The 22,713-nt window shown below is 48.9% G+C and overlaps 1 protein-coding gene and 1 long non-coding RNA gene across 2 annotated transcripts in view; one reads left to right on the forward strand and one right to left on the reverse strand.

Annotated features, from left to right (window-relative positions):
• Nucleotides 1-22,713, reverse strand: part of mctp2b (multiple C2 domains, transmembrane 2b) — a 504,236-nt gene that overhangs the window by 429,755 nt on the left and 51,768 nt on the right. The window contains exon 2 of the mRNA XM_038813378.1: nucleotides 21,313-21,877. Within this exon, the coding sequence (XP_038669306.1) occupies nucleotides 21,313-21,795 (483 nt within the window). The 5' untranslated portion in view covers nucleotides 21,796-21,877. The remainder of the gene's footprint in view (nucleotides 1-21,312; nucleotides 21,878-22,713) is intronic.
• Nucleotides 5,496-20,932, forward strand: LOC119974466. The gene is made up of 2 exons (XR_005462506.1): nucleotides 5,496-5,612; nucleotides 20,402-20,932. It is a non-coding gene; the product is annotated as an uncharacterized LOC119974466 (long non-coding RNA).

Genomic DNA, 22,713 nt, shown 5'->3' on the forward strand with positions numbered 1-22,713 from the left:
TGCACAAGCTCTTGGCCAACTCACTGAATGAATTATATAAGGACTACCAGGTGAATTAATTCAGGCAGAAATATGAGAGCTGGCAGGAAATATGCCTTCCCTGAAATTGGCAATTGCGTCAATGGTCAACCTTTCCTAATAATGATGTGTGAGTGCAATGCACAACTTCACAGTAAACCAATGCGTGTACCCACAGGAAAGTTGCATTGTATTTTGGAGAGTGGCTCTTCAGGCATGGTAGAGCATTGTTAGTATTCCAACTCCCTTTCCCTATTCATTGACAGCAAGTGCTCTAATATTTCCCTCTGACCTGAAGCCATTTTCTCTAATCAAAGACTGTAGCCAGTTTGTTAATATGACTGACTGTCAACCAGTATGTCTTCACCTCTCAGCGCCAATTTTTCTCTCCCCACTTTACCACAGGAGTACCTGAAAGGCGTTGCGACTGGCCGGGTCCAGTTGTGGCTGACCCTCAGACTTTGCACTGGTCAAACAGATTTTGAGGAGCTCATGACCCGTGTGGATGGAAGCGAGGTCTGCAGGGTGGATGAGCAGACTGTCATGGCACCATGATAAAGGAAGCCGTTCAAGCAGGGGGTGCAAAGAAGAATGTAGTGGTAGAATGGACAGTTCAGCGAGGGGGATTGACACCGTTCTCTGCAGCCTGGGCAGCACGGTAGCACAGTGGTTAGCACTGTTGCTTCACAACACCAGTGTCCAAGGTTCAATTCCCAGCTTGGGTCACTATTTATGTGGAGTCTGCACGTTCTCCCTGTGTCTGCATGGGTTACTCAGGGTGCTCCGGTTTCCTCCCACAAGTCCCAAAGGATGTGCTGTTAGGTAATTTGGACATTCTGAATTCTCCCCGTTTACCCGAACAGGCGCCAGACTCTGGCGACTAAGGGGCTTTTCACAATAACTTCATTTCAGTGTTAATGTAAGCCTACTTGTGACAATAAAGATTATTGTTATAAAAAGAGGGAGAGACCCAGTGCCAGATTTTGGGACATTTGCTCAGCACTCGAGAGCAACTCTGGATTATTACCCGAGCCTAGTGCCAATTGGCCAGAAAATCCCACCCTAAGTGGTAATAATAATAATAATAATCACTTATTGTCACAAATAGGCTTCAATGAAGTTACTGTGAAAAGCCCATAGTTGCCACATTCCGGCGCCTGTTTGGGAATTGAACCCACGCTGCTGGCATTGTTCTTCATTACAAGCCAGCTGTTTAGCCCATTGTGCTAAACCAAAAGAGACAGCAGTAATCATGGCTGATTTTAATTTACACGTAGACGGGAAAAATCCCGTCTGAATGCTTGAGAAACTTTCAAACTTTCCGAGAGCAGCAAGTTCTGAAACCAACCAGAGAGCAAGTTATACTTGGACTCGGCATTGTGTGATGAGACATGATTAATTAATGACATCACCCTGAGGTAGCAACGACCACAATATGATTGACTTTTACATCCAGGTTGAAATGGAGAAGAGTGTGTCTAGAACTTGTATATTAAACTGAAATAAGGACAACTCTGTAGACATGAAAATGAACTGGGACATTAGGCTAGGTGATGCATCAGTAGAGAAGCAAGGCAGACATTTAAGCAGATATTTCAGAATACTCTGAATAAGTATATTCCTACTATAAAGAACATTTCAAAGGGAAGGACCCACCATCCGTGGTTAACTAAAGAAGTTAAGGAAAGCATAAATTTAAGGGGAAATTTAAGGGGAACCGCGCAAAGATGAGTGGCAGGTCAGATGATTGGTCAGAAAATAAAGAATGGCAGAGAATGACTAAAAGGGTAATCAGGAGAAAGAAATTAAAGTATAAGAAGAAGCTAGCTATAAAAAGTACGAATTTTGACAGGTTTCTAAAAAGGAAAAAAGTAGAGTATTGGTCCTGAGTGGCAATGGGAGATAAAAGTAGATAATAAGGAAATGGATGAAATAAACAAATATTTTGCTTCTGTCTTCACCACAGAGGACACAAAACAAACATTCCGGTAATAGCTATAAATCAAGGGGTGGAAGGGAGAGGGAAACCTGATGAAATTACAATCACTAGGGAAGCTGTACTGAGCAAATAAATGGAGCTGTGGGCTGACAGGTTTGCGGGTCCTGAGGAACTGCACACTAAAAGTTTAAAAGAGGTGGCTAATAAAATAGTAGATGCATTGGTGTTAATATTCCAAAATTCACTGGAAAGTAGCAAATATAACCCCTTTATTCAATGAACGGAAACAGAGAACGGGACAGTTAGCTTGATGTCCGTCGTGGGGAAGGAGTTAGAATCGAACATTAAGGAGGTTATGGCTGGGCACTAAGAGAAACTCAAGATAGTTGGGAAGAGTTCGCATGGTTTTGTGAAAGAGATATCATGTTTAACCTATTTACTGGAGCTCTTTAAATGAGAAACATGTGCAGTAGATAAAGGGAGTCTGTAGGCATGCTGTACTTAAAATTTCCATAAAGCGTTTGACAGCATGCTGTACTTAAATTTCCATAAAGCATTTGACGAGGTGCCGCAAAGGTTACTGCTAGAAATGAAAGCCCATGGTGTAAGGGGTAACATATTGTCATGGATAGAAGATTGGCTGTCAGAAAACAGAGTATGCATAAATGGGTCTTTTTCTAATTGGCAGGATTCAACAGTAGAGTCCCACAGGGGTCTGTGCTGGGGCCTCAACCTTTTACAATTTATATCAATGACTTAGATAAGTGGAGTGAAGTGATGTGGATTTCCCGGCTGTTCCGGCCAGCAGCAACTTTCCTGGAGGCAGGGGGGTGGATTCAATTGGAACTTTTGTTGACAGCGGTGGAATCAGAAGATCTCGCCACCGGCCAATAGCGTGTCGCCTCCCGCCGCGGGGGAGGGAGGGGGTGCAGAAAATCCCCCCAATGTAGCTGTATGTGCAGATGACACAAAGATAGGAAGGAAAGTATGTTGTGAAGTGGACATAAGGAAGTTGCAGATGGATAGAGATAGGCGGAGTAAGTGGGAAAATATCTGGCAGCTGGAGTATAATGTGGGAAAATGTGAAGTTGTTCACTTTGGCAGGAAGAATAAAAAAACAGTGTTACTTAAATGGAGAACAGCTGCAGAGGGATCAAGGTGGTCTAGTGCATGAGTCATAAAACATTTGTATGCAGGTACAGCAAGTAATTAAGAAGGCTAATAAAATGCTAGCCTTTATTAAGAGGAATTGCACAAGCATAAGGATGCTATGCTTCAGTTATACAGGACATTGGTAAGTCTGCATGTCTCATATCTGATGCAGTTTTGGCCTCCCCATTTAAGGAAGGAGGTAAATCTTTGAAAAGGAGTTTCATAGAATCTTTACAGTGCAGAAAGAGGCCGTACAACCCATCAGGTCTACACTCTTAAAGAGCACTCAACCTAGGTCAATGTCCCCACTCATCGCCCTGTCCTCATAATCCCATAACCTAACCTGCACAGTCCTAGACACCAAGGGGCAATTTTGTATGGCCAATCCACCTAACCTGCACTACTTTGAACTATAGGAGGAAGCGGGGCCACTTGGAGGAAATCCATGCGACACGGGGAGAACGTGCAAACTCCACACAGTCAAGGCCGGAATGAAACTCGGGTCGGCACAGTGGTTAGCACTGCTGCCTCACAGCGCCAGGGACCTGGGTTTAATTCCAGCCTTGGGTGACTGTGTTGAGTTTGAAGAGCAAGGGGTGACTTTATTGAAATACATAAGATACTGAATGGTCTTGACAAAGTGGATGTGGAAAGGATGTTTCCTATTGTGGGTGAGTCCAGAACTAGAGGGCACTGTTTGAAAATTAGGGATCGCCCTTTTAGGACAAGGATTCGAATTTTTTCCCTCAGGGTTGTCCGACTTTGGAACTCTTAGAAGGTTGTGGTGACGGGGTCACTGAATATTTTCAAGGTGGATAGAGTCTTGTTGGGCCAGGAAACCAAAGGTTATCAGGGTAGATGGAAATGTGAAACTTGTAACATGAACAGATCAGCCATAATCTTATCGAACGTTGCAAAAGGCTCGAGGGGCCAGGGACCAGGCAGAAAGGCTCTTGGGGGTGGCTCTCCCAGGTTATGGGCGATCTCAGTGTGTTCTGCTGCTGGGCAGGGTGGCACCTTGACACCGTCAGCCTTCTATCCTGGCAGTGCCACCCTGGCACCACTACCCGGGTAGTACCTTGACACTGCCAGAGTGCACAGGTGACACTGCCGGGCTGGCAGGGGCAGTGCCTGGTTGCAATGCCAATGCACCAAGCTGGCAGTTTGCCCATGCCGGGATCAGGCCTGGAGGTGCCCTGTTCGTGTGAGGTAGGGTGCGGAGTCCGTGTAGGTCCCTCCAACAGTGGCGTTGGGATGGTCTGGGGTTTGTGTTGGGGCTGAGAGATTGGGGCGCCATCCCTGCACTGAGGAGGTCCATTTGTCGCAGCTCCTCAGTACAGGAAATGATGCTGAGTGCGGTCTCTGGGGAGTGGGGGGTGGGGGGGGAGCGTTCCCCGCCGGGGAGTGCCATTAGATAGCCAGGCCATTACCGGCGCTAATCCTGCCTGAACAGACTCCGACTTTTACTAATTAAATCACGTCCCTCGACTCCATCATCCCTTTTGATCCTTGTATCCCTTGATTCCCTTAAGTGTCCAAAACTGTACTGATCGCAGCCTTGAATGTATTCGACGATGCAGCATCCACAACCTGAGGCAGAGGATGTACAACCCTGTGGTGAAGAAATTTCTTCTCACCTAGTCCTAAATGCCCAGCCCCTAACCTGGGACTACATCCCTTGGTTCTACGTTATCCAGATAGCAGAATGCAACCTCTCAGCATCAGGAAAAAATAAAAATATGGCTTATTGCTGAGGCTTCTCTCAGGCTTTGTGATAGGTTTCCCCTTGGACCTCTGACAGAGTTCCCAAGATGAAGCACATCACCAGCTTCCCTTGTGAGCTCCACAGAGGCCCAACGAGTGCGATAAGAGGCAGGAAGTTGCAAACGCCTCTTCGCTCAATTTACATCTGAAGGTATTGTCGGTGCAGACCGAGCTCTGGCCCCTCATGGCAGGCTCCAGAAATCCAGCAGAGTAAAATAGGGAGGGAGGGTGAGGCAGGACTGCAGTGAGCCAGAGGGATAGGCATTCCCAGAGACAAAGGTCAGGTAAATTAGTCCTCTTCCCATTTGGTGCAAAGCTCGCTTTTGACCATTCACCGTCGAGGCTCAGCATGCTGTAGCGCTGGACCGTGGCAGCAGTTGAAGTGCCAAATACTTGCAATCACAGCAGATTCTATTTACACCAAGGCTGGTGCTTCCAGATTGTTTTTTTTTTTTAATCAGCCCCATCAAAATCTACATTAATTGTTTCCCACAAGCCAGGCCGCCCATTGAGCACATACTAAATGCACTCGTTTTCAACAGATAAATAAACAAATGAGTAATAAACGTCATGGGAAAATATCAGTTAATGTATCTGCACTGCTGTTATTTATTGACAGCATGTCTGAGGATTTCAAAAACAGTGCTGGAAAACCTCAGTAGGTCTGGTAACATCTGTTGAGGGAAAAAACAGAGTTACTGTTTCGAGTCCAATGTGATTTCTTTGGAATGGAAGAGAGGTAGGAATGTGGGACGGAGGTTAAGATGGGTTTTAAGATGTTGAAAAAGGTCAGGAGGTGGGGGGGGGGGGGGGGGGAAAGAGGGCCAAGTGGAGCAAGAGAAAAAAAAGGAAAGTCAGGAATTTGTCCGAGGGCAGGGAGACCGAATTACAAAGAAAGTTAGCATGAGCCAAAAGTTACTATTCCAACTCTCTCTTCGGCTTTTTTCACAACATCTTTGCAATTTAGCCTCCCTTGCCCCCTATCCAATCCAAGACTTCCCCATTTTGCTCCACCTGCACCTCCCATCTTTCCAATTGCAGATTTGCAACAGCCGCAGTGTTTTGCTTTGATGTCTCAAGATTCAAAAGATCTTTGCAATAACTCAGACTTCTACATAAATAAAGTTCTGATTATTAGATGTGTGAGGGGCGGGGTGTGAAATTTTGCCATCGTTCACACTGTCAGCATCTTCCAGTTCCTCCGACAGCACAACCCTGCCAAATTGCCTCATTCTGCACTCTCAGAATGCTGTGGTTCTATGTTTTTTTCAATTTGCACATTGCAAGATTCCACAAACAGCAATGCAATAATTACCAGATAAGTGAGATGGTTCCCTTTTCATTCAGACCCCTCAGTTGGTCTCAACAAAAGTTTTAAGAACGTTTTTAAAAGTTTTTTAACCTCCCCCCCCACCCCCACCCCCCGGGTTCCAGTCCAAATATATTTACTTTGCGAGGGGTCGAAAACCTCAACCTGCATATTTTTATAAAATAGATATAGACATCCTTATGACCATTTCTAAACTTTAAAAACAGGACAAAGACCTTTTAAAATAGCTGAAGCTATTTTGATCCGTGACTCTCAAACAAAACGAGCTACCATGGCAGTATCACAGAAACCCACACTACGTTATCTTTGAAAAAAACACTAACTACCTCCCTGTGGGCTGCAGAGGCCAAATTCAAAGACAGCCAGTCAAAGGCCATTTGCCTTTAATAACTCAGGCTGGCCAACCAGAGCATACCTGTCTGCTGAGATATAGGACCCCTCAAGCTTCCTTTCAATTTAAAAAAAAATAATTTTATTGAAACATTTTGAATTTATACAACAACATCAAACCATACGAAAATACCAACGATAACAGTAACGACAACAATCATGAACCTTCGCCCCTCCTCAATGAACAACCCAACATATTAACAACAACTTACGTTAACACAATGTTAAGTTACATAACCGTAGCGAAAAAATATAGAAACTATAATAAGGCACACCCCCCCCTTGCCCCCCCCCCTCTCTTCCCCCCCCCCTCTCTCTCTTCCCCCCTCTCGCTCTCTCTTCTCCCCCTCTCTCTCTTCACCCCCCCCCCCTCTCTCTCTCTCTCTTCCCCCCCCTCTCTCTCTCTCTCCCCCCTTCTCTCTCTCTCTCTTCCCCCCCTCTCTCTCTCTCTTCCCCCCTCTCTCTCTCTCTTCCCCCCTCTCTCTCTTCCCCCCTCTCTCTCTTCCCCCCTCTCTCTCTCTCTTCCCCCCTCTCTCTCTCTCTCTTTCCCCCCCCCTCTCTCTCTCTCTCTTCCCCCCCTCTCTCTCTTCCCCCCCTCTCTCTCTTCTTCCCCCCCTCTCTCTCTTCTTCCCCCCCTCTCTCTCTCTCTCTTCCCCCCCCCTCTCTCTCTCTCTCTTCCCCCCCTCTCTCTCTCTTCCCCCCCCCTCTCTCTTCCCCCCCCTCTCTCTCTCTCTCTTCCCCCCCCCCCCTCTCTCTCTCTTCCTCCCCCCCTCTCTCTCTCTCTCTCTCTTCCCCCCCCCCTCTCTCTCTCTCTCCTCTCTCTCCCCCCCCCCCCCTCTCTCCTCTCCTCTCTCTCTCTCTTCCCCCCCCCCCCCCCCCCCCCCCCGGTTGCTGCTGCTATTGACCAAGAGACCTATCTTTGAGCCAGGAAGTCCAGAAAAGGCTGCCACCGTTTATAGAACCCTTGTACTGATCCTCTCAGGGCAAATTTGACCCTTTCCAATTTTATAAATCCCGCCATGTCATTGACCCAGGTCTCCACACTTGGGGGCCACGCATCCTTCCACTGCAGCAAGATCCTCCGCCGGGCTACTAGAGACGCAAAGGCCAGGACACCGGCCTCTTTCGCCTCCTGCACTCCCGGCTCCACCGCAACTCTAAAAATCGCGAGTCCCCACCCTGGTTTGACCTGGATCCAACCACCCTCGACACCGTCCCCGCCATCCCCTTCCAGAATTCTTCCAGTGCCGGGCATGCCCAGAACATATGGGCATGACTCGCGGGACTCCCCGAACACCTGGTGCACCTGTCCTCACCCCGAAAGAACCTACTCATCCTAGTCCCGGACATGTGGGCCCGGTGCAGCACCTTAAATTGGATGAGACTGAGCCTCGCACATGAAGAGGAACAGTTGACTCTCTCCAAGGCATCCGCCCAAGTCCCGTCCTCTATCTGCTCCCCAAGTTCCCCCTCCCATTTAGCCTTCAGCTCCTCCACTGACGACTCCTCCACCTCCTGCATTACCTTATAGATGTCAGACACCTTCCCCTCTCTGACCCACACCCCCGAAAGCACTCTGTCCATCGCCCCCCCGCGAGGGCAGCAAAGGGAATCCCTCTACCTGTCGCCTAGCAAACGCCTTTACCTGCAGGTATCTGAACATGTTCCCTTGGGGAAGCCCAAATTTATCTTCCAGTTCCCCCAGGCCCGCAAACCTCCCGCCAATAAATAGGTCCCTCAATTTACTGATGCCCACCCTTTGCCACCCCCTAAATCCCCCATCCTTGTTCCACGGGATGAACCGATGATTGCCACCCAATGGAGCCTCCATTGAGCCTCCTGTTTCCTCCCTATGCTGTCTCCACTGTCCCCAGATTCTTAGGGTCGCCGCCACCACCGGGCTCGTGGTAAACCTCTTAGGGGAGAGCGGCAACGGCGCCGTTACCATGGCACCCAGGCTCGTACCTCTACATGACGCCATCTCCATTCTTTTCCACGCCACCCCTCCCCCCTCCATCACCCATTTACGCACCATTGACACAATGGCCGCCCAATAGTACCCCAAAAGGTTGGGCAGCGCCAGCCCGCCTCCATCCCTCCCTCGCTCCAGGAAAACCCTCTTCACTCTCGGAGTCCCATGTGCCCACACAAAGCTCAAGAAACTGCTAGTCACTCTCCTAAAGAAAGCCCTGGGGATAAAGATGGGCAGGCACTGAAAGAGGAACAAGAACCTCGGAAGCACCGTCATTTTGACAGACTGCACCCTCCCCGCCAATGACAATGGCAGCATGTCCCACCTCTTGAACTCCTCCTCCATCTGATCTACAAGTCTGGTGAAATTATGTTTGTGAAGAGTCCCCCAGTCCCTGGCCACCTGCACCCCCAGGTACCTAAAACTCTCCCCTGCCCGCCTAAGCGGGAGCCTACCAATTCCTTCCTCCTGGTCTCCAGGGTGCACCACAAACACCTCGCTCTTGCCTAAATTTAGTTTATAACCTGAAACGGTCCCAAACTCAGCTAGCAGCTCCATCACCCCCGGCATCCCTCCCACCGGGTCCGCCACATACAGTAACAGGTCATCTGCATACAACGACACCTTATGTTCCTCCCCACCTCGCACCAAACCTCTCCACCTCTCTGAATCCCTCAACGCCATCGCCAGCGGCTCGATTGCCAATGCAAACAACAAGGGGGACAGGGGGCAACCCTGCCTGGTCCCTCGGTAAAGCCGGAAGTACTCCGACCTCCTCCCATTCGTGGTCACGCACGGGGCCTCATATAGCAGCCTCACCCATCTAATAAACCCTTCACCAAATCTAAACCTCCCCAACACCTCCCATAAGTACCCTCACTCCACTCTATCGAAGGCCTTCTCCGCATCCAGCGCCACCACTATCTCTGCCTCCTCCTCAATCGCCGGCATCATGATGACATTCAACAATCTCCGCACATCCGTGTTCAGCTGCCTTCCCTTCACAAACCCTGTCTGGTCCTCGTGTACAACCCCTGGCACACAGTCTTCTATCCTGGTGGCCAGGATTTTTGCCAGCAACTTGGCATCTACATCGAGGAGAGATATGGGCCTGTATGAACCACACTGCTGGGGGTCCATGTCCCTCTTTAAGATTAACGAGATCAGCGCCCGCGACATCGTCGGGGGAAAAGTCCCCCCTTCCCACGCTTCATTAAGTGTCCGCACCAGCAAGGGGCCCACTAGGTCCACAAACTTTTTATAAAATTCCACCGGGAACCCATCCGGCCCCGGTGCCTTCCCTGACTGCATCTGCCCGATCCCCTTAACTAGCTCCTCCAGCTCAATCAACGCACCCAACCCCTCCACCTGCTCCTCCTGCACCTTCGGGAAAGAAAGCCCGTCGAGGAACCTCTCCATTCCCCTCCTCTCCCCCGTTGGCTCCGACCGGTACAGTTCCCCGTAAAAGTCCTTGAAGACCTCATTCACCTCTACCCCCTTCCGCACCACATTCCCACTCTTGTCTCACTCCAGCAATTTCCGTTGCCGCATCCCGCTTGCGGAGCTGATGAGCCAGCATCCTACTCGCCTTTTCACCATGTTCGTACACTGCCTCTTGTGCCTTCCTCCACTGTGCCTCCGCCTTTCCAGTGGTCAGCAAATCAAATTTAGCCTGCAGGCTGCGCCTCTCCCCCAACAGTCCCTCCTCTGGTGCCTCTGCGTACCTCCTGTCTACCTCCAGCATCCTTCCCATCAGTCTATCCCTCTCACTCCTCTCCCTGTGTGCCCGGATGGATATCAGCTCCCCACGAATCACTGCCTTCAGGGCTTCCCAGACCACCCCCACCTGAACCTCCCCCGTATCATTCACCTCGGGTACCACTCAATACTTGCCCGGACCCTCCTACACACCTCCTCCTCCGCCAACAACCCCACATCCAACCGCCACAACGGGCGCTGGTCCCGCACCTCCCCATCTCCAACTCTATCCAATGCGGAGCGTGGTCGGAGATTGCAATGGCCGAATACTCGGCCTCCTCCACTCTCGGAATCAGTCCCCTACTCACCACGAAGAAGTCTATCCGAGAGTAGACCCAATGTACGTGGGAGAAGAAAGAGTACTCCCGTGCCCTCGGCCTCACAAACCTCCATGGATCCACCCCACCCATCTGGTCCATACACCCTCTCAGTACCTTGGCCGCCGCCGGCCTCCTACCCTTCCTAGAGCTGGACCGATCCAGTGAAGGATCCAACACCGTATTGAAGTCCCCCCCCCCGCAATGATCAGACCTCCCGCCTCTAGATCCAGGACCCGTCCCAACATACGCCTCATAAAGCCCGCATCGTCCCAATTTGGGGCATACACACTAGCAAGTACCACCTTCTCTCCTTGTAGCCTGCCCCTAACCATAAAATACCTACCCCCCTTATCCGCCACCACCTCCGATGCCTCAAACGACACATTTTTCCCCACCAGAATCGCCACTCCCCGGTTCTTCACATCCAACCCAGAGTGGAAAACCTGCCCCACCCACCCGTTCCTCAGACGGACCTGGTCCGCCACCTTCAGGTGGGTCTCCTGAAGCATTGCCACATCTGCCTTTAGCCCTCTCAGATGAGCAAGTACCCTCGACCGCTTCATCGGCCCATTCAATCCTCTCGCATTCCAGGTGACCAACCGGATCAGAGGGCGTCCCGCCCCCCTCCCCCGTCGACTAGTCATAGCCCGTCGACTGCCCGCCCGAGGCCAGCACCCCCTGCCCGACCCAGTCCCCACAGCGACAACACCTCACCTCTGTCCCCCCGGCCCCCACCAGCTCCTTCCTGACCCTGCCAGCAGCAACCCGGTATTCCCCCTTCCCCCCCTCCCTCCCCCCAGGCTAGAAACCCTCCTCGCCGCGAATCGTCCTCCATTGTACTTCCGTGGGTCAGCTAACTTCTGCTGACCCCGAAGTGGGATCATCCCCCATCCTATCCCTCCTCCAGGCACCGCTCCAGCGTGGGGAAGAACCAGTTAAGGCCCCGCCTCCCCCCGTCATCGTCTCTACCCCCCAGCCCCGCAGCGCGGGAAACCAGAGGAAAGCCCGTGCTTTCGCACTGCCCCACCACACCCTTCTGACGCAGCTCCCAAATAACAGCCCCACTCCATACCCCCAACCCGACATAGAATACAACAAACCCCCCCAACCCTCCCCGCAAGATACAAAACTCAAACAATGCCCCACAGCAAAAAACATAACTGAACACCCCCATAAATAACCATATCAAAATTGCAAAAGTACAGAAAAAGAGAACACAGCAACAGCAGAATCCAGCAATAAAGTATTACAACCGACCCCGCAACCCCAACCCCTAGTTCAAGTCCAGTTTCTCCGTCCGCACGAAGGCCCACGCCTCCTCCGGGGAATCAAAATAATAATGCCGGTCCGAATAAGTTACCCACAGGCGCACAGTCTGCAACATTCCGAATTTTATCTTCTTCTTGTAAAGCACCTCTTTCATCCGATTAAACCCAGACCGCCGCTTAGCCACCTCCGCACTCCAATCCTGGTAGATCCATACTACCCCATTCTCCCAGTTGCTTCTCTTCACCTTCTTGGCCCAGCGCAGCACACACTCCCGATCACTGAACCGGTGGAACCTCACCAGCACCGCACGCGGGGGTTCGTTCTCCTTAGGCCTCCTGGCCAGTACTCTGTGTGCTCCCTCCAGCTCCAAGGGCAGATGGAAAGACCCGGCCCCCACTAGCGAGTTCAGCATCGTAGCTACGTAGGTTGTCAGGTCCGACCCCTCCAGCCCCTCCGCAAGGCCCAAGATCCGCAGATTTTTCCGCCTCATGCGGTGATCAAGCTCCTCGAAGTGGTCCTGCCACTTCTTGTGGAGTGCCTAGTGTCCCTCCACCTTACTTACGAGGACCCCGGCCTCCTCCTCTCGTTCAGTGGCCTGCGTCTGCAACTCCTTGATGGCAGCACCCTGGGTCGTCTGAATCTCCGAGAGCCTTTTGTTCCTTTCCTGCAGAGAGCTCAGTACCTCAGCCTTGAAATCTGCAAAACAGCGCAGGAGAGCAGCTTGTTGCTCCTGGGCCCAAAGCTTCCACTCCTCTGGTGCTCCACCGGCCGCCATCTTGGATTCCTTCCCCCGTTTTTTCTGGGGAGCTGCTGCCGTTTTTTCCCCCTTTCCACTCCGAGTTCGAGTCATGAACTGCGGGGGAAGTCAATCAGCACACCTTCTCCCACCGGGAGACGTCGAAAAATTTCCGTTTTGGGCTCTAAAAAGAGCTGAAAAGTCCATTTGAAATGGGAGCTCCCAAATGTGCGGCTTCATACGACATCGCCACCACCAGAAGTCCGCTTCCTTTCAATTCTTAATGGTTGAGACATTTAGCCATCTTGGCAACCCAGAGGAAGGATGCACATCCCTTGTCAAAAGCAATTTGCAGAGGTGAAAGTAATGTAATATGGATGATTAGCTTGTGTAACCAGTAATATTGGCTTGCCGTACTGTAAAATCTCAGTTTGCCAGTGTATCGTCTAACTAGTAGCATCGCAGAAAAGGGGCTGTGCCCAGATTGATTACCTGGCCCCACCTACATTGTTTCTATTGGAACTACTGTACCATCGCCTGCAAGACTGAATTATCCCTGCATACCTATCTCATTTGGCGGAGTCAACCACCCGAAAAATAAATTAACCAGCAACGGCTTTCAGTCCGTTGATCTGTGTGAAGAAGTACCTCTTTGGACTTTGATAATGGACTCTGGATTCACTGAAACAATGGGCTCAATTCTCTGATCCTCCAGCCGTGTGTTTCTCAGTGGCAAGCCATCCGTTGGTAGCAGGATTCTATCTTCCCACCGCTTGTCGATGAGAATTTCTATTGAAACCACCCCATGCCGCTGGAAACCCGCTAGCAGGTGTGCACTGATTCCCAACAACCAAAGAATTCCAACAAATATATTTATTTTCTCTGTGGTCTCTGCACTGTGAAAAATCTTTATTTTCTTTATCCCTCTTTTACTGCAAAGATGAGCACACATCGGTCAACGCTGTGACCCTCTTCCCACATTTGCCTGTGTGAAAATAAACTAACCCTTTGAGTTCATCCTCTCCCATGTTTACGGTGGGATTATCAATAGAAAATTGGACAACTCCAAAAATGGAGGTGTTGGGAAATACGCCACTCCTTATGGAGGGGAAAACAATTCAAAAACACCTTTCCGTTTATAGATGGGCGGTGAGAGGAAAATTGAGTGCTGTTTAAATTAACCTTCTCTAACCCGTAATAACTTTGTAAATAAGGAGCTAATCAAAAAATATTTTAGAGTCAAATAAAAAAGTTTATTAGTTCCGAAAACCCGAGAAAAAATATGCGCAACAGGCGTACACATAGATATCAGGAGTAAGAAAGCTTGAGTGCAAATAAAAGTTAAATTAATTTCGAATGAGTCCTTTACTTGTCCATGAGACGTAGATTGTGGTGAATTCTGGCGTTGGGACACATTGGGAAAGAGAGAGGGGGGAAAGAGAGAGAGAAAGAGGGAGAGAAAGATAGAGCAAAACAGAGAGAGAGTCAGAGTAAGAGTCAGAGACAGAGTCAGAGACCTTTCCTGCTATTTTCCAGCAGAGTTCTCAGGTGATTATTGTTTTTGTTCTTTCTGCTCATTCCCCTTCTGCACGCCACATTCACTCTGTCCAGTATATTCCCAGAACGGAATCCAGTGAGCATGTCCTTGTTGTTCCTTGTAGTCATCCCAGTTTTGATCTTCCATAGAACATAGAACATAGAACATAGAACGATACAGCGCAGTACAGGCCCTTCGGCCCTCGATGTTGCACCGACATGGAAAAAAACTAAAGGCCATCTAACCTACACTATGCCCTTATCATCCATATGCTTATCCAATAAACTTTTAAATGCCCTCAATGTTGGCGAGTTCACTACTGTTGCAGGTAGGGCATTCCACGGCCTCACCACTCTTTGCGTAAAAAACCCACCTCTGACCTCTGTCCTATATCTATTACCCCTCAATTTAAGGCTATGTCCCCTCGTGCTAGCCACCTCCATCCGCGGGAGAAGGCTCTCGCTGCCCACCCTATCTAACCCTCTGATCATTTTGTATGCCTCTATTAAGTCACCTCTTAACCTTCTTCTCTCTAACGAAAACAACCTCAAGTCCATCTCAGAAATCTTTGGACCCATTTCAAGCAGGGTTTTTTTTTGAGTATCTGATGGGTGTAACGAGTTGGTTAGCAGCTCCCATTGTGCTCACAGAATTACAATGGATTAAAAGACCAGCACTTTGCATTTTTAATACCTTCCTTCCAAGAACCCCTGTTTGAACTGAGCCTCGTGTGTCTTTGCTTCTATTTTTTTGAAACTATATTTATTGAGATTTGACATTCTAGAGAATGACGCAACAAAGTTACAAAACAAAACATCCCCACAAGTCGGAAGAAGATAATGGTTTTGTAGGCGTGAGTACAGAGTGGGACAGGAGCATCACAATATGCCCAATACAATCATTAGATAAGATTAGATACTCCTATCGCCCCACTAGAGACCGAGGGATAGAAACATTGAAAATAGGAGAAGGCCATTCAGCCCTTCGAGTCTGCTCTGCCATTCATTATGATCATGGCTGATCATCCAACTCAATCGCCTAATGCACCCCCCCCCCCCCCCCCCCATACCCTTTTACCCCAAGTGCTATATCTAACTGTTCCTTGAAAACATAAACTGTTTTGGCTTCAACTATTTCCTGTGGAAATTCCACAAGACTCTGGATGAAGAAATTTCCCCTTATCTCAGTCCTAAATTGTCCACCCCGTATCCTCAGACTGTGACCCCTGGTTCTGGACACCCCCTCCATTGGGAACATCCTTCTTGCATTTACCCTGCCTAGTCCTGTTAGATCTAAAAAGACCTATAAAATTCTATGAGACAGGATAAGTCATAAGAACATGACAAAACGGTAAACCCCCTCCCACGCCCACAATCACTATGAAAAACCGTGTTGCGTCTCCCCCACCACGGCCAGGTGCACACCAACATACATCCCCCTTGACTCCAGGAATGCCAAAGGCATCGCCAACCCATTGCAGCCTCCTCGCTTCGGATACTACACCCACCCGCACCCATGTGGAAGCCAAGAGAAGATTCACCCTTATAGAAACAAAAGAAAACCCCAGTCCAAAGGGACATTACATTCATGCCACACAACGCAGCAAAGCTCCTATCCAGGTCCTAGACAGAACCAAAATCATTCCAGACATATGTAAAGAGAGGACCAGCGGCCACACTCAGATTACAATCAAGCTGACAGGGTCTCTCAAAGAAGAAAGGAGGGAAAGATTAGAAATACCAGAGCTAATCCAGCGGATAGAAAATGATGAAGGACAGAACTAACCCATCGGTAACAACTGGACCCAACCCTAACCCCCGCAGGGCAGACGTACCCCTGCGTCTGCTGGGTACCAACTAATGAAGAGGAGAGCAGGAAGCTCCATCGACAGAATGACAACCTGCAGCACACCCCGAAGACCAACACCACAGCCGATAGCATCAAATAGAAACTAAATAAATAAATAATGTCATAAAGAAATTCGCAACGCATTAGCTCCAGCTGAGGGGTTATCCTCAATTTAAGCGAGGACTGAACTAACCGTTTGAACCCAACTACCCACCCACCCCTTCGCCCCAGCCCCACACAGCCTCCCTGATAACTAAAAGGAGTAGAACTGCACAAATCGCATTCCTCAAAATTGACCCAGGATGATTAGGCTGGGTCAGGATAATACATGATAAAGATCAGCATGCTCACATTTTGTATATCCCTACAGCAGGAAAGACTACAACAAATATTTAATAATGTGATCCACAGGGAGCAGCGTCCAGGATTGCAGAATAAATTTTTTTTCAAGAAACAGGTATTCCTTAAACAGTTCAATATGGGCACGATTTAAGTAAATTCCCAAAGTCCCATAGCGAGTACGTTTAGCCGCGTGTTTCCCGGCGCTCACTTCGCCAAGAAACACATGGCTATAAAACTCGACTCACGCCGCTGAGGCCACAAATAGCCCCGTTTTGTATACTGAAGAGCTCCACTCGCCAGAACTCCTCAACATAGCGAGAAATCGGGACGCCATTTACACCAAGGTGTTGAGGCTACTTATCAAACGCAAATCGCATTTTATAGCCTCTGTTTCTATAGCCGTGCGAGCGCCGGGAAACACAGCTAAAGGCGCTCGCATTGGGACTTTGTTCCCATTTAGTAAAATCACACCCTGGGAAAATCCCTGAAATACTTGCCCCAAATGAACTTCTAAATGTTTCCATTAAATTCCGCCCATCATATCTGCAATGCAGGTTAACAGTGGATTCATAATCTCAATCAGTTGAAACACCTAGAAAACTGCCGCAGACACTAAATCTGAAAACAAAAATGAACAACGAACTGGAACACCTCAGCGTGGCAGAGGAAGAGGAAGCAGTAAGTCAACATTCCATCCATTCCTAAGAAGGTTTCTTGGGCCTAAAAGATCAACACTTTGCTACAGTACAGCAAGTATGGGCACAATTTAATGGCCACGCTGCACCTGAAAAGCTCACCAAGGCGCAGCGTGGCCGATAGAAGCCGGGAAACCCCACTCCTGGGATCTACCCGGCTCACCACGCCTCACAAGCTCTAAAGCAATCGCGAGCGCCTTTGCGATGTAAATCCCGCCCATTGAGGGCAGGATCAATTTTTAGCAAATCCGCACATTAAAGTGAGACAGCTAGTCGCACTTTAGTGTGCAGATTCCCGAGTTACTAGAGGCGTGGGATCAATCCCCTTCATCTCGGAGACCTCGGCGAGCACCATTCACCACTGATCTCCACAAACAGGGACCAGATGGAACTGCACTCGTAGGGGTCGCCCAGGAGATTGGAAGCCCCCGGGTGCATGTCCTCTGGACAGGGGAAACCCTGGAAGTGCCATCAGTGCCAACCTGGCACTGCCAAGGTGCCCAGGTGGCACAGTCAGCTGGCAGTGGCACTGCCAAGCTGGCATTTTTTGCGTGGGTGTGATCCGGTTGGGGGTGGGGGGACAGGGACCCTCTAGGGAGTTTTGATCTCTCACTATACCGGGGTGTTCCGGCGAGTGGAGCTCCTCACTGTACAAAGTGGGGCTATGTTGTGTTTCTCAGCACTGCGAGCGCCGGGAAACAGGTGGCTAAACATGCTTGCTATGGCAATTTGTTCCCCCTTTAGTAAAATCACGTCCTATAATTGAGGAAATGCCCCAAAGCAGTTTACCCTGGATATAGGGAAAGTAATTAAACAAGCCATGGAAACAGAGATCAGGGAGAGTGACTAGAAGTGCTTTTGGAAAGATGGGTTGAGAGAAGGTGCAGAAAAAGGTAGAGCAACTTAGGAATGAACTTGGGAACAACATGGGTCAGGTGACTGCAAGGCCCTGCAAGCCACCAACAATAGGGTGTAGGGATGGGAATGGGACAGGGCATGGACAAATGGCACAAGCTTGAAGGTCAAGTGATGCAGAAGGAGATTACAAGCCAGAAGAGGATGCAGAGACGGAGCAGGGTAAGATTGTGGTGGAATTGGAAACGGATGATAACATTTTTAAGTTCAAAACTCGTCGCAGTTATGAACTTTGTGTCTGATATGTACTGGCCAAGTTAGTGTCAGCTGATCTACCACGATAATTTAGATTCATTCTGCATAGCTGCATATAATAAATGCTTTGTATGTCAAATAAATGCTCTTTGCATTCCGGGCTGACAGTTACGTTAGCACTTTTTCCAATTCTAATTGATTTGTAAATTAGCAATTAAAACAGTTAACTGAATCTGGGTCAGGTTCATTAATCTGGGGCTCTGCAATTTAAAAGGACTTTTGTGTGTTTACACCTTCTGCCCATTCAATGCAACAAGTCAACCAGTCAATTAAATTATTAACTGTAATCACACACACCCACTCAAAAATTAAAACCCTCTTCAATGATTATAGTCATTGTACATGCTGGGTCAGACTTGCCCATCGAAATATGAATCCTTCCATTGGTATTTTTCTTTCAGAACCAAGCGATTTTCATGAATTCAGTTTTTACAACTTGCCATAGAAAAATAGAAAATAGGAGCCGGAGTGGGCCTTTCGGCCCTTCGAGCCTGTTGCGCCATTCAACATGAATTGCTGATCCTCTATCTCAACGCCATACTCCTAGACTCTCCCCATTTCCCTCAACACCTTTAGATTCTACAAATCTACCTCATTCCTTCTTCAATATATTCAGTGACTTGACAATTGCACAGATCAAGGGCAAAATTCTCCGACCTCCAGCAGGGTCGGAGAATCGCCTGGGGCCGCCGAAAATCCCGCCCCCGCCGTGGCAGAGATTCTCCGCCACCCGGGAAGTGGCGGTGGTGGGAATCTCGCCACCCCGATCAGCGAGGCCCCTGCAGTGATTCTCCAGCCCGGATGGGCCGAAGTCCCGCCGCTGGGAGGCCTCTCCCGCCGCCGAGGTTTGCGGGCCCCGGGGTCCTGGGGGGGGGGGGGGGGGGGGGGATCGAACCCTGGGGGGTGCCCCCACGGTGGCCAGGCCCGCGATCGGGGCCCCCCGCTCAGACTCCGGGCCAGTGCCCTGGGTGCACTCTTTCTCCTTCCGCGGCCGCCACGGTCTCCACCATGGCGGAAGCGGAAGAAAAACCCACATCGCGCATGCGCCGGTGGTGACGTCAGCGAAAGGGGTGTTCCCTTGCTTCTGTTGTGTTGGTTTACTCATGGCTGGGTTGTTGGGGCAAATCATGTGCTAAAACCTCCAGAAAGATGGCACTTGATTCATATAGTGATTCCTCCTGAGAGTCAAATACAAGTTTACAGGAACATCGGAACTGGGCATGCCCCAAAAGACGTGCTTGTTGAAGTCTCCCTCAGTGTACCCGAACAGGCGCCGGAGTGTGGCAACTAGGGGATTTTCACAGTAACTTCATTGCAGTTTTAATGTAAACCAACTTGTGACAATAATTTTTTTTTTTTAATTTAGAGTACCCAATTAATTTTTTCCAATTAAGGGGCAATTTAGAATGGCCAATCCACCTAGCCTGCACATCTTTGGGTTGTGGGGGCGAAACCCAGGCAAACACGGGAGAATGTGCAAACTACACACGGACAGTGACCTAGAGCCGGGATCAAACCTGGGACCTCGGCGCTGTGAGGCAGCAGGGCTAACCCAAATGCGCCACCGTGCTGCCTGCTACTTGTGACAATAATAAAGATTATTATTGTAATAGGCCACTTGGCCCTTTAAGCTACGAAAACAAAGCTAGTGGATGCTGGCAATCTGCAACAAAATAAACTGAAAATCCTACAAAATAACTCAGCAGATCAAGCAGCATCTATTGAGTCAGAAAAAAAAACACAGTTGAGGTTTCAGATCTGTGAGTTTTCATCAGAATGGGTCACAGCTCTCCGAGTTGTTCCAGGAGATCTTCAGCTCAACACAACCTTCCAAAGTTTATTGGAGTCGAAAAGTTAGCTTTGTTTCACTCACCGCTGATGTGGTCAGACCAGCTAAGTTTGTCCAGCACTTTTCTGTTTTTATTTAAATCTTCCCACTTTGCTTCTGTAAGATTATGAGCTTTCTAACCGGGACACTAACTTTATTATTAGAAAAAGATTTCAAACTTTATGAGGAATTTGTCTCGGTAGCTCAGCAGAGTTCGAAACTTAGAAACGAAACACAGACCAGAAAAGATGCCAAGGGAGTGGGAAAATTATGTGAAGTTTTAAAGAGCAAGATAAACACAAGAATTAATTATATTTTTCAATTCCTTTATAGGATGTCGACATCGCTGGAGAGGACAGCTTTTATTGCCCATCCCTAATTGCGCTTAAGAATGTGATCGTGAGCTGCCTTCTTGAACTGCTGCAGTCCATCAATGCAGGAGGTTTCGTTCTTCAAGATCAGAAACCACGGGATAGACGCGGCCGATGATACAGCAAAACATGAAGGGAATTGTGTACGGTTAGCCACAGTCACATGGTCAGGCAAAGCATGTTCAAGCCTGGGGCGGAAGAGGATTGTAGAGTGGGTGGGGGTCCAGGATAAAAGAGGGCCTCCTAATCTGATTCACCCCAAGGAGAAATCAGACCACAAGAGGACAAGACAAGAACTCAAATGAGAGACGAGGGAAAGGGAAAAGCCGAGGAGAGGTGTCTGAAGACTTTTATCTGCAAAGGGAGAAGTAACTGTACACCCTATCCAGTCATAATGCAGGATGCACATAGCATGCGGTAGATAATAAGTCACTGCTTAGATTGCTGCTATATAGTTTACCTGAAAAAGTAATAAATTTCTTCGAACACTTCATCTCGTTGTCTCATAACTGAACCTTTCATCAGTTCGTTCCCATAACAATTAAGGGCTTCAGAAATTCCAAACATCAACAGTTGTGTGACCTTGAACTTCACCCAAAGTCAGTTTTGAAATTTTCACTTCACCTATAATGTCACTACCTTTGGGGTGACGGTCGGGAGGGGGGGGGGGGGGGGGGGGGGGGGGGGGGGGGGGGGGGGGTGAAGGGGAGATGTGGAGAGTTCCAGATTTCCACAACCTTTTGTGTGTGGAAAGATGGGTTCAGAGAATGGCCGAGCTCCTTTCGTCCCTCCTTGTTTAGGGCTCCCGCACTGAAGAAAATCTACCCTGTTAATTCCTTTATACACAGCCAGTCAGAATCAGTAATTACATACCGCACATATTTCGTCTGCTCCACCACAGGAATTGCTAGCTGGAAGTTCCTCACAGCCACTTTTGTTGGATTCCTTCACCAACCCCGATAATGTGGTGGGTGTGGCCTCTTCTTCTTCTTCTTCTTCTTCTTCTTCTTCTTCAGCGCAGCAGCTCTCCAGTTTCTGAGACTGGTCTGGCGCTACTGCAATATCCTGATGCACAGCCTGCCCGCCATTTTTATCCGGCTTCTTGACAGGAGTAGAAGGGCTGCTGAAGTAATTGACAGCCGAAGTCCGGACGAGCGCACGGGAGCAACTCTCGCTATGGGTTTTGCCCACTTGCAACATGTCCGGCTCGGACACACTCATCCGCTGGTCCAAAAGATGTCGTTTCTTTCCCTCTTTCCTCTTATTTGACATTTTGCCTTTCTTCAAATTCTGCAGGAATGGTTTGGTCTTGGCGCGGAACGATTCCCATGTTGTAATTTCCTTCTGCGATTCCATCCTGTTGCACGGCTCTGTCGAGTCGTTGATTGCACGGCTGTCAGAAACAGGCGAGCGCCTCCAGCTTCTCCTTAGACAGGATCTGCAAAGGGCAAGAGGAGAAATGGTCACTGGTGTCATCACAAAATCGTCAGCCGCACGCAGCACTTTCACAATACCCCTGAGCACATTGTTTCATTTAACACGGGGCACCTTTTAATGTGGTTTGAGGCATAGCATCAGACAGATCATTATTTAACTGCCGACATAATTACACACAGATCACAAGAACACTCGTTTCTCTGTGGCGGAGTGGGTTTAAAAGAATCCTTTTCTCAAAAGATCCTGGTTCGAATCCGCACCAGACTGACAAACAGGAATCCCTCCCATTTGCCGAAAGGAGTTTAGACACAGATTTTGCATGATTGGACAACATTTACTGAGCATTCCTAGGTGTGGCAAGAATTGCATTAACAATTTAAATTATCAGTCAGGCTCACAATATGTCTCACTAGAAGCTACATACATTCATACGCGGGGACCTGCCTTCTGCAGCAAAAAGTAACATGTCCAGGGATTGAGCTTTTTGAACCAAACAAAAAAAAGTGTGGGGACAATATTTCCCTGGCATATGCTTCATGGCAGCACCTTAACCAGGGCCGACTTGCAACTATTCAACACCCTTTTCTCATGTACGATAAATTGTTGCTCCTTTTGAAAATTGTAAGAAGTCTTACAACACCAGGTAAAGTCCAACAGGTTTGTTTCGAATCACTAGCTTTCAGAGCACAGGTGAATGAAGAGGTGGGTTCCAGAAACATATACATGGGCAAAGTCAATGATGCAAGACGATACTTTGAATGCGAGTCTTTGCAGGTAATTAAGTTTTTACAGGTCCAGACAGGGCAATTGGAGAGAGGGATAATCCCAGGTTAAAGA

This window comes from Scyliorhinus canicula, chromosome 12 (assembly GCF_902713615.1).
Source record: "Scyliorhinus canicula chromosome 12, sScyCan1.1, whole genome shotgun sequence".
NCBI lineage: Eukaryota > Metazoa > Chordata > Chondrichthyes > Carcharhiniformes > Scyliorhinidae > Scyliorhinus > Scyliorhinus canicula.